Source organism: Macaca fascicularis, chromosome 6 (genome assembly GCF_037993035.2).
Source record: "Macaca fascicularis isolate 582-1 chromosome 6, T2T-MFA8v1.1".
Classification (NCBI taxonomy): domain Eukaryota; kingdom Metazoa; phylum Chordata; class Mammalia; order Primates; family Cercopithecidae; genus Macaca; species Macaca fascicularis.
This window is the reverse complement of record NC_088380.1, coordinates 78,761,008-78,773,464: the sequence shown is the minus strand read 5'-3', so window position 1 is coordinate 78,773,464 and position 12,457 is coordinate 78,761,008. Positions and strand designations below refer to the sequence as shown.

The 12,457-nt window shown below is 38.8% G+C and overlaps 1 protein-coding gene and 1 non-coding gene across 13 annotated transcripts in view; one reads left to right on the top strand and one right to left on the bottom strand.

The window, feature by feature from the left end:
• Nucleotides 1–12,295, top strand: part of FAM169A (family with sequence similarity 169 member A) — an 89,818-nt gene extending 77,523 nt beyond the window's left edge. For 10 of the 12 annotated variants that reach the window (XM_073993621.1, XM_073993619.1, XM_005557151.5 and 7 more), the window contains 2 exons: nucleotides 6,961–7,164; nucleotides 8,094–8,738. In XM_073993621.1, the coding sequence (XP_073849722.1) occupies nucleotides 6,961–7,164; nucleotides 8,094–8,642 (753 nt within the window). In that variant the 3' untranslated portion in view covers nucleotides 8,643–8,738. Of the gene's footprint in view, nucleotides 1–6,960; nucleotides 7,165–8,093; nucleotides 8,739–9,632 lie in introns of those variants that run through there. The other 2 variants (XR_277976.5, XR_012413738.1) reach the window with 2 other exon arrangements.
• Nucleotides 10,640–10,743, bottom strand: LOC123574189 (U6 spliceosomal RNA). Its single transcript, XR_006699086.2, has one exon. It is a non-coding gene; the product is annotated as a U6 spliceosomal RNA (small nuclear RNA).
• Nucleotides 12,296–12,457: the final 162 nt, after the last annotated feature.

The following is a 12,457-nucleotide window of genomic DNA, read 5'->3' as shown; positions in this document are numbered from 1 at the left end:
CTGCCACCATGGCCACTTTGTTCATGGACCCATTGGGCGATGACAGGGGTGGCTGGGAAAGGAGGCTGAGTAGTGTCCACAGAACAAGTCATCCTACCCACTTGATTATTAAAATCCTCCTCTGCTGAGGTCACCGTTTGGTGAGCACTCACATGGGATACAAATATCTTCAGTTTTTTACCACTCAGAGAGGTCCATCCACATACCTCTTCCCCACATTTCTTTGTCACCAATTTTCCAATCATGCTTCTTTCAAATCCCTGACCATCATCCAAACCATTGGCTACAGCCTATGAATCAGTATATCGTCACACATCTGGCCATTTCTCCTTCCTCGCAAACTGCACAACTAGGTGCACTGCTCGAAGTTCTGCCCACTGGGAAGATTTTCCTTCACTAGTGCCCTTCAGGGATGTTCTAGAAAGGGGCTGTAGTGCTGTAGCTGTCCACTTTTGGGTGGTGCCTGCATATCATGTGGAACCATCTGTGAAACAGGCCCTAGTCTTCTCTTCCTCTGTCAACTGATTATAGGGAACTCCCCATGAGGCCATCGGTGCAGGCTGGGGAAAAGGAGGCAGAGTGGCAGGAGTGGAGACCATGGGCGTTTGAGCAACTTCCTCATGTAACTTACTCGTGTCTTCAGGACCTACTCAAGCCCGATCACATATATACCACTTCAATTTGATGATGGAATGCTGCAGTGCATGACCCACTTTATGATTAGATGGGTCAGAAAGCACCCAGTTCATGATAGGCAGTTCAGGTCGCATGGTGACTTGATGACCCATAGTCAAACATTCAGTTTCTACCAAAGCCCCGTAACAGGCCAAGAACTGTCTCTCAACAGGAGAGCATCTGCAGAAGATGGCAGGGCTTTGCTCCAAATTCTTAGAGGCCTCCACTGTGATTCACCTATGGGGGCCTGTCAAAGGCTCCAAACAGTACTTGTCTCTCAAAAGGAGAGTAGTTATCTGCAGAAGATGGCAGGACCTTGCTTCAAAATCCTAGAGGCCTCTTCTGTCATTCACCTATGGGGGCCTGCCAAAGGCTCCTAACAGCATCCCTATCTGCCACTGACACCTCAAGCACCATTGGATCTGCTGGATCATACAGCCCAAGTGGCAGAGCAGCTTGCACAGCAGCCTGGACCTGTCGCAGAGCCTTATCCTGTTCTGGAGCCTACTCAAAACTGGCAGCCTTTCGGGTCACTCGATAAATGAGTTGGAGTAACACAACCAAATGAGGAATTTGTTGCCTCCAAAATCCAAGTGGGCCAACTATGTGTTGTGCCTCTTTCTTGGCTGTAGTAGGGGCCAAAGGCAGCATCTTACTCTTTACCTTAGAAGGAATATCTCCACAGGCCCCACACCACTGGACCCCTAGAAATTTTACTGAGGTAGAAGGTCCCTGAATTGTAGTTGGATTTATTTCCCATTCTCTGGCATGCAAATGTCCCACCAGTAAGTCAGTGTGCTTGCTACTTCTTGCTGACTGGATCCCATCAGCATAATGTCATCAATGTTATGGACCAGTGTGATAACTTGTGGAAGCAAAAAGCAATCAAGGTCTCTTTGAACAAGGTTATGTCACAAATGTGGAGAGTCGATATACCCCTGAGGTGGGACAGTAAAAGTATATTGCTGGCCTTGCCAGTGGAACACAAATTGCTTCTGGTGGGCCTTATGGACAGGAACAGAGAAAAAGGCATTTGGCAAATCAGTGGCTGCATACCAGGTACCAGGAGATGTGTTAATTTGCTCAAGCAATGAAACCACATCTGGTGCAGCAGCTACAACTGGAGTCACCACTTGGTTATGCTTATGATAATCCACTGTCATTGTCCAAGATCCATCTGTCTTCTGCACAGACCAAATGAGAGAGTTGAACGGGGATGTGGTGGGAATCACTACCCCTGCACTGTCCTTGATGTTGGCACTAATCTCCGCAGTGCCTCCAGGGATGTGATACTGTGTGTGTTTGACTATTTTTCTAGGTAGAGGCAACTCTAATGGTTTCCATTTGGCCTTTCCCACCATAATAGCCCTCACCCCACCAGTCAGGGATCCAATATGGGGGCTCTGTGAGCTGCTAAGTATGTCTATACCAATTATGCATTCTGGCACTGCAGAAATGACCACAGGATGAGTCCGGGGACCCACTGGACCCACTGTAAGTCACACCTGAGCTAAAATTCCATTAGATTATCTGATCTTCATAAGTCCCTACTTTAACCACAATGACGTTTTGGGTCACCCGGAATCAATGTCAGCTCAGAGCCAGTGTCCAGTAGTCCTCGAAATGTCTGATCATTTCCCTTTCCCCAGTGCACAGTTACCCTGGTCAAAGGCCAGAAGTCTCCTTGGAGAAGGATGGGAGAAAGATTCACAGCATAAATTGTCGGTATTGTAGTGGAGTCCTTCCTCAGGGGGCTTAATTCAAGGGGTTCTGGGTCTATAAAGTGGCTCAAGTCTGGAAATTGAGGGGCTGTGATTCTCTTGTTTTCTGTAATTCAAATTAGTCTTTTGTCCACTTGACCTGGAAGTTTTCCATTTATATGAATTAAGTAGGAATTCAGTAGGCTTCCTATCAATTCTACTTCTGGGAACACTGATTAATTAGCCAGTGCAAAAGCTCTACACAAGTCAGATAATTCTGATTGCTGCTTTGCCTCTGTGGTCCATTATGGTAGCTCGCCCACCCTGCATTTGATGGTTGAGTGCTCCCACTTGGCCCCTGCCACCTCTGGATCCAATTATTCCCATTGTATTTAAATTTTGTAGTTGAGTGACTGTGGTTCCCAGTTAGATCTGGCATATAGAGAAGAGCAATCATAGAGCTCTTCAAAGATTCATGTGCTGCCCTCACAAATCTCTTTCACAAAGCATTGGTCAAGGGTATATCTTCTGGACCTTCTCAGCTGGGATGAGTAGGTCTAACGTGACTAATTCACTCCACCATCCCAATCTCCCTAAGCCTTTGGATCCCTTCCTCTACATTAAACCAAGGGAGATCAGGCATTTCTAGCTCGCTCAGAGTGAGCCATCTTTTAATCCGTATTTCAGCTAACCAAGCAATCAAGCTATTAGAACCTTTTTAAACTCCCTGAGCAGCAACATTAAATGCAGAGTCCCTGCTTAGTGGGCCCAAATCAATAAATTTAGCCTGATGCAACTCTGTGTTCCTTCCACCATCATCCCACACCCTTAACATCCATTCCCACACCTGTTCTCCAGATTCCTGCCTATATAAATTAGAAAACTCAGTGTTTTTCAAGTGTAGCACACCTCCTTGTGGGTTACACTCTGAACTTCACCTCTAGGGGGCCGCTGGGACTTTAGTCCTTATAGGTCTAGAAGCAAACAGGGCTGATTCTCCTCTCCTGAGGTAATGTTACCACTACTGGGGATGGTGAAGCTGTTTCTTCTGGCAAAAAGGCTCATCAGAGTTTATAAGCTCTGTGTCCCCAGCGTCATCAGGGTCCTCCTACATGTCCCCATTCCAAGTTGCAGGTTCCCATTCTTTTCCAATCAGGGCTCTCACTTTAACAGTAAACACCTGGCGAGGCTGTGCATGTGCCTTTCATTGCAGGTCAGCCACTCACAAGATAAGAGGTTGTGTCTGATTTTCCACAATTTCAGCTCTTTGTCTACAGGAGACAAGACTCTCACTCAGGGCTTTTGAAGTATCTGCTTTTGAAACCTGGAGTTAGAATCCCTGAGTTCATCATTGTTTTTCATCACTTTGTCCAGTGAACTTAGGAGCAGCCAACCAACTTCATTGTGTTCCTTGGTTCTCCACATATGGTCAAAGGTATTAAGTGTAGAGTCACCAAACTTTTTCCCTCTCAGAAGTGGTGAATCAGGAGTGTCAAATGCATTTATTTTGCATAACTCTAAACAGTTCATGCCAAGGACTATCAGTGTTCGCCGAACTACTAGAAGTAGAGTCCTTAGCATTTTGGGGTCTGATCATATTAAGGAGCCATCTCCAGAAACCCACCGACAAAAGAACTCCATCCTTAATATTCTGTTCCTCTAGAACCACTCCTGGTACCAAAGTCTGTTAGGGTTCTCTAGAGGGACAGAACTAATAGGATAGGTGTATATATAAAGGGGAGTTTTTAAGGAATGTTAACTTGCACGATCACAAAGTCCCACAATAGGCTGTCTGCAAGCTGAGGAGCAAGGAAGCCAGTCTGAGTCCCGAAGCTGAAGAACCTGGAGTCCTATGTTTGAGGGCAGGAAGCATCCAGCACAGGAGAAAGATGTAGGCTGGGAGGCTAAGCTAGTTTAATCTCTTCATGTTCTTCTGCCTGCTTTTTATTCTGGCCATGCTGGCAGCTGATTAGATGGTGCCCACCTGGACTGAGGGTGGGTTTGCCTCTTCCAGTCCACTGACTCAAATGTTAATTTCTTTTGGTAACACCACCTTTACAGCCACACCCAGGATCAATACTTTGCATCCTTCAATCCAATCAAGTTTACAGTATTAGCCATCACAATTAGTGATGTTGAGCATTTTTCCATGTTTGTTGGCCATTTGTGTATCTTCTTTTGAGAATTGTCTATTCATGTTCGTATCCCACTTTTTGATAGGAAACTATATATATGCATATGTGTGTGTGTGTGTATTGAGACATTTTCACTCTGTCACGCAGGCCGGAGTGCAGTGGCATGATCTCAGCTCACTGCAACCTCCATCTCCTGAGTTTAAGCGATTCTCATGCCATAGCCTCCTGAGTAGCTTGAATTACAGGCATGTGCCACCATGCCGGGCTAATTTTTGTATTTTCAGTAGAGATAGGGTTTTTGCCAATGTTGGCCACTCTGGTCTTGAACTCTGGACCTCAAGTGATCCGCTCCCCTTGGCCTCCCAAAGTGCTGGGATTACAGGTGTAAACCACTGTGCCTGGCTGGAAACTATTTTTAAATGGCATTTTTATTGTAGAAAATTGAGAAAATGAAAAAAAGTACATATGGGAAGTTAAACCTCAAATTTTTTAAAAACAAGATTTGTATGCATCTAGACGTTTATGGAAATATGTATTTGTGGGGGTTTTCTTTCACTTTTGTTTTTGTTTTTTTTGGAGACAGAGTCTCGTTCTGTCGCCCAAGCTGGAATGTAGTGGCACAATCTCGGCTTAACTGCAACCTCTGCCTCCCGGGTTCAAGCAGTTCTCTGCCTCAGCCTCCCCAGTACCTGGGATTACAGGTGCCCGCCATCACACCCAGCTAATTTTTGTATTTTTAGTAGAGATGGGGTTTCACTATCTTGGTCAGGCTGGTCTTGAACTCCTGACCTCATGATCCACCTGCCTTGGCTTCCAAAGTGCTGGGATTACAGGTGTGAGCCACCACGCCTGTCCTTTTCTTAACTTTTAAAAAGTTAAGATTATATTGTACATACTTCATGGAACCTATTTCATCCAATAAGACATATAGCAGTGCCAGTGACAACTTCCATTTTAATTTTTTTTTTTTTAACCTGGGTTGATTATCCTCTCTTCCTGAGGTTCTCTGGTCTCCTGACTTCATAACACTACTGCACTTTGGTTTCTTGTTTTTTTTTTTTTTTTTTTTTTTGAGACGGAGTCTCGCTCTGTCTCCTCTGGCTGGCACGATCTCTCTGGCTCACTGCTACCTCTGCGTCCTGGGTTCAAGCTAATCTTCTGCCTCAGCCTCCCGAATAGCTGGGACTACAGGCGAGTGCCGCCACACCCGGCTAATTTTTATATTTTTAGTAGAGATGGAGTTTCACCATATTGGCCAGGCTGGTTTCTTGGTTTTTCTATCTCTGAAGTATTATTTTTATTTTTTGACTCTTCTCATACTTGCTTTTTCCCCCTTATTGTGGACACACTGGAAAAAGTCCTTGATTTTCTGAACTTTGGTTCATGTTTTCTTTTTTGAAAATACATCCAATCTCATGACTTCAACTGTTTTATCTCTGGGAATGACCAGTAACTCTAGACTTACCTCTCTCTCCCACTCTGGTCATTTTTATGAGCTTTATATTACCTTCTGTGTGCACTCTCTTCTGTGTATCATCTGGTATAATAAAATAGATATTATTTTATAGATGATTTTTATTTTAGAACAATTTGCTTTCTTACTATAGAAAAATTAAAATCCCTGATTTCTCTTTTGGAAAAATTTCCTTGATATGCTTTTAGGGGTCCTACACAATGCAGTCAAATCTTTTGTGAACACTTGAGTGCATCAGTTTTATAATTTTAATAATGGTAATAAAATTCCCTTTAAGTATTAGAATGTCAGGATTAGAAATACTTGACATTAAATATAAGTTAATCGATAAACTTTGGAAGAATTTTAGAAATTGGAGAGTTCATGTTATCAAATAGCATCTCCATATTTTAATGATATGCAAGGAGCAGGACTGTTCAGAAATGACCCTGGCGTTGACTGAGACTGGGACTCTCTCCTCCCAGCAAGCAGCAGCAGCACCTAAACTGAACTTCCCATTAGACTGTTAGTGCTTCCTACGTCTGGCACAGTAAACTGTAATTTCCCATAGGACCCAAAGATTCCAGATTTTGAACAGCTGGTGTTATGTAAAGAACGGGCATCAAGTCTATACTCTGGTGCCTTTTTCCTGAAAAGGTTCTTCCCATGATTGCCCTATAAGAAGGAAGAACAAGAAGTGGGTAGGGTCTTTTCATTGAATCTCCGACCCACACTGTGTATCCACAGAGCATCCTGGTCCTGCCCTATCTTTCCTTAAGAGCAGTGGGAGTATGGGGTACTCAGGATTATTTTATTTTGCTGATACTGGCTTATGAGTTTCCCTCTTCCCCCAATAAGACTGTTCTTTAACCTATGTTCTATAATGTAAACTTGAGTCTTGGTATAGGATAGGTAGGCACTGAGAAGGGACCCGTCATGCATGACAAATAAGTTAGTTTGTAATCATGTCCTTTTTCCCCCTCTTCTCATGGTGTAGGAATCTGAATTAGAGCCTATGAATGGTGAGATAATGGATGATTCTCTTAAGACCTCACTTATAACAGAAGAGGAAGACTCCACTAGTGAAATTTTAGATGAAGAATTAAAATTGCAGCCTTTTAATTCCAGTGAAGATTCTACAAATCTTGTTCCACTGGTGGTAGAATCTTCAAAACTCTCTGAGGCAGATGCACCAGATAAGGTAAGGGGCGATGAGCTATTTTTTAATAAAGTATACCAATGTTGGTGACATTAGGGGGGAGGGTGCATGGTATACATATTTGCTTCCACCTTAACATGTACAGTGCTTTAGGAAGATTAACTTTTATAGTAGATTTGATATTATAAGAAAATGTAATCAGTAATATTCTATAAATTCAAATATTATAAACATTCATATCTGATATGTGGTAACAAAATGAGTTTTATTACTTTTAATACTTTGTACTTAGGAAATGCTTAGAAAAATGGATAAAGCATTATCAAATATTTGAGTACCTATATTGGTTATATAGTCTATGACTAAAACAGTAATTTATATTTGTGTTAATTAGGCAGACAGATTAAGTTAGTGGGGGAAAAAATCCTGGAGTATTTTAAAAGAAATTTAATTTTGTTACTTTTGAACATTATAGTTTATGGCTAAAAAACTGTTGTATGGGATTATTTATTAGTGTCTCACCTAAGTAAAAGAATAAAACGTCCATTGCCCTAACTTACCTAATGAAACCGTAGTCAAACTTAAGTGTGGTGGCACAGTGAAGTCCCAAGGTATTTTTGGTTCTGGCTCCAGTAACACCAGGAAACTAAAAAAACTGAGTTGATTCATGATTTTGAAGAATCTTGATATGAAGTTTAATGTGTCTTAATTACAAATAATTATTTTATTATATCCTCAAAGAACTTAGTGTATTAAAATTACCATGTGACACAATTTTGAAGAAATTGAGTTGTATTCAGAATATATACACCTTTAGCAGAACAGAAATTCAAAAAAATACATGATTTTGAGTAATGAATACTGAATTGTTTAAATTGTAGTTCAGTGTCATTGCATATTAGAGTCTGAGAAGAATTTATTTTTAGAACTGTATTACAAGTTTATTTACTGACTAGGTTTTTAATTTTCAGACCCCACGTATACCTGACTCAGAAATGTTGATGGATGAAGGCACATCTGATGTAAAGGGGCACACGGAAGAGAAACTGTCCCTACTTCCAAGAAAGAAAGCACACCTTGGGAGTTCAGATAATGTTGCTACTATGTCACATGAAGAACGATCTGATGGTGGTTTTCCAAACTCTGTGATAGCTGAATTTTCTGAAGAACCAGTCTCTGAGAACTTATCTCCCAATACTACTTCCTCATTGGAAGACCAGGGTGAGGAGGGGGTATCTGAGCCCCAGGAAACATCTACTGCTCTTCCTCAGAGTTCTTTGATAGAGGTTGAACTTGAAGATGTGCCATTTTCACAGAATGCAGGACAGAAGAACCAGTCAGAGGAGCAGTCTGAAGCATCTTCTGAGCAACTGGATCAGTTTACACAATCGGCAGAAAAAGCTGTTGATAGCAGCTCAGAGGAAATAGAAGTGGAAGTGCCTGTGGTAGACAGGCGGAATTTAAGAAGAAAGGCCAAAGGGCATAAAGGACCTGCTAAGAAGAAAGCTAAGCTGACCTGAAGGAAGAAGAAAAGTGGATGATAAACCCTCTTCTTTGTAACATAATTGTTTTTAAAATATGGTAATTAATAAACAGCATGGGGCACAGGACAAAAATTTCCAAAATTTCAATTTGAACTTATTTACTATGCAGTTTTTCGCTTCCCTTTAGAACGTAGAATTCACCATTCTTTTTAATTATTCAGGCTATTTTTGGTAAATGCAATTTTTTATTTTTATTAACCATGTTTCAATTTTGGAAACCAGATCATATTATATTTTCTTTATCAGGTGGTACATCTGACCATTATTTCAAAAATATAATTAAAAAACTGAAAGTAGCAGGATTTCCATTACTTACAAGGATCACAGAAATCTTTTATACTAAGGGTTTTAATAGTAAAACTTGGTGAGGGTTCTAGAAGTTTTAAATTTCAAAACCAATCACCAATTTTTTAAAATGTAGGCATGCCTAAACAAAAGTGTCAATAAATTAGAATAAATATAACTTCAAGTAAACGAGAGCACAAAAAGAGAAACAAACTTACGGTCAAATGTTCATGAAGATATTTTGGTTTTGGCCTCTTAATCCTAGATATAATGCGTTTTTTTCCTTTGACTTCACTATGGAAAGGTACACATATTTATTCTATCATCTGATGTTAACAGTACTGTCAGGGATTTAACTGTGGCATGTGGGGACTAATTATTTAAAATTTCATTTGAAGGATTAGTTTGCTATAATTTTTTGTCTGCATATGTGCAGATGCCTAGAAGTTTAGACTTCACTTTCACCTTTAATCAGGTAAAAATCACAACTATAATTTAGAGACATAGTTTAATTTGGACTTCTGGTCCTGATCAGACAGATAAATTAAGCTGGAGATTTTACTTTTATCCTAACCCAGTTAACATCTATATTTCAGAAGTGTGAGGCTCCTTCCTAAGGCATCTCCTTAAATTTTGCCACCTCCCTAATTCTACTACAGTCTTATTTCTATTCCCCCACAGCTTTCATCACTTCTCTAACTCATGGAGTGATTCTCCAATCAACAGATCTTCCTGCCTGCTGGCTTATGCCCTTGATGTCCATTTTTGGGTAGGTTTGGAGGTGCACTCCACAATGTTAGACCTATATGGCATGGGTAAAACTGCCTTGGGGAACTATGGTTACAAGGGCTTCAATCAAATTGGAAGAGGCTTCAGTCATCCTTTGATTTGTACTGTGAGTACTGGTTGCAAGCTGGCCTGTTAAGTGTATATTGTGTTGCCATAGCAAAGGCCTAGGAAAATTTGAAGAAAAAAACCCTGAACTGTTAATTTTTGTAATTTATTTAAAAATGAACAAAATGGTTATTAGAATCCAAAGAAAATCTAAAAACAATTCTACTCTTTGGAAATATTATGTGTACTCAAGTTTGCACTTAAGTTGGAGAATGTTTTGAGACCATTTAGATTGTTTTAAAAATAGCTTGATCTTGATCCTTACGCAAAAGAAACATTGCGATTTGTATCATTATTTGAGATAGCTAAGGATTGATGTTGAAAGTTTATTCAGTCTATAGTAAGCTGATGTCATGTCAATAAATTTTGTTTGGGGATGTTGGTATTTTCGATCTAATTAGTTAAAATCTTTTAGCAGACAAAATAGTAAACCCTCTTATTTGTGTTAGATTTTGAACACCTGTATTATCCTATATTTTCTTTAATTATTAGTCAGAGGTAAGCCAGATTATTTCATACTAAATGAAAATTAAAGTGCTTTGGCCATTTATTTTCTCAACAAATCTAATACTAAGTTAAAAAAAAAAAGTATGACTACTATTAGTTAATCTACCATTTATGCTGTTTTATACATTTTATGAGAAACTTCTGTCAACATCACAAAGGGAAATACTCTGTTAAGATTCAGTAAATGCTTAACCTTTACATTTTTCATTTCTTAGATTTGAAAACAATACTTTTAGATATTTTATTTTTACTTGGGTTTGTTTAAACTACTTTCTTTTTAAATTATTTTAAACATGGAACGCTTCATGAATTTGTGTGTCATCCTTACACAGGGGCCATGCTAATTTTCTCTGTATTCCAATTTTAGTATATGTGCTGCTGAAGTGAGCACTAAAAGACTTTCTTTTGGGAAGTGTAGTTTTTTAAAGATTGAGCTCACTGGCTCAACTCGATGTGTGAATATAGTTGAGTTTACAAAAAATGTTTAATCATATATGACCACTGGGGGCTAACAGTATAAACTTATTCTTGTTAAACTTGTTTGGGTTAAATAGTAAGTGAATTCTAAGCAATTTCTAAGGTTTTTGTTTAGCACACAAGAACACTTCTGTTACAGATGATCTCTGACAGAAAATGTTATTTTGGGATTTATAGATTATAAAAGGAAAAATTAGATCACTTGGAAAAACCTAACTCATGTTCAGTAACTTGAGTATAGAATTTATACCACAGTTTATCTTCAATAAGGAACCTACATGAACTTAATCAGTTATCTGTAGTTTTTGCAAGGCATTAGAAAAAATTTCACAATTACAGGGGACTGAAAATGTGATTTCAACCAGCTAGTTGTTGAATGTCCAGTCACATTACACATAGTCCTTTGTGAACTTGTTTGTGAAGGAAGTTCACTTTTTGTGTACATACGTGTATATTTCCTTGTGTAATATAAAGCAGATGGTTATTAGCAGTATTTTAGTTCTTTCAAGTTATAAATTATTCAATTGCTAGACATCACAGAAATTAGTATATTTAAGAATTTATTATAAAGCTTCTCTACAACTTTTAAAGGTGAGAGGGTCTATTATGATTTTTTATAAAATCAAACAGCATGATTTAGAACGTCGGTCTTCTACTTAAAATGTGTCTATATTCATGGTATTTCCATTCAGTGTAGATGGTAAAGAAAACATCTAGTCATTAAAGATTTACTTTTAGTAGACTCCAGAACACTACTTACAATGGGGTTTCAGTGACTAGAAATCTTGAAGGTTTATGATTGCATCAAATTGAGCCTGTACTAATATCTAAATATCTGCTCTTATGTTCTGCTTTATCCCTTGGGATTACCTTCTAAGGTTTGGTCACACCAGCAAACTGAAACAGATCTTAATGTAAATAAAGAATTTATACTAGTATTACTCATCTGTGTTACAGTATTTTGGAAAACGTTTCAGGTGTCATCTAGTCTTTCATGGGTGTGTTTAGTTACAAGTGTTATGCTTATGTTTTCATACTTAATATCAAGCTTTCTTTGTATCTTACAAGATAGTAATTTTGGTTCTAAAAAAACAAGCAAACTTCATTTTTGTAGTATCCAGAAATTACCTGGAGTCAATATTTTTATTCGCCTTGTAGAACTTGTGATCCACACATCACCCATTTATATTAGTGGCAAAATTATCTGCTAAAATCTAACTGTAAGAAAGGCTTACCTTCTGTCATCAAGTGATTGTATCATCCTGGATTGCCATTTCCAAGGAACTAGCCTTTCTTTTCCTAAGTGTCTGTATGTGTTCTAAAACTTCTAGTATATTTATAGAACTTAGAAAAAATGTTACATTATTCAGAGTAGCAAGTCTTACTGGAATACTTATATTTGTTTTCCTTTTTTTTTTTTTTTTTAAGTTTAAAAGTAGTAATTAAACCTATATTTTGTGATTGTTTCCTGGTCTGTGTTTTGAAATTCTTTTCCTTCTGTTTTCCTCATGAAGATGTTTCAGATACTGAACTTGTTTAGACATTGAATGACTTTGTTAAAGGCACAATTAATCACATTGGTTGTACTCTGAAGACAGACTTCTTAAAAAAAAAAAAATAAACAATTT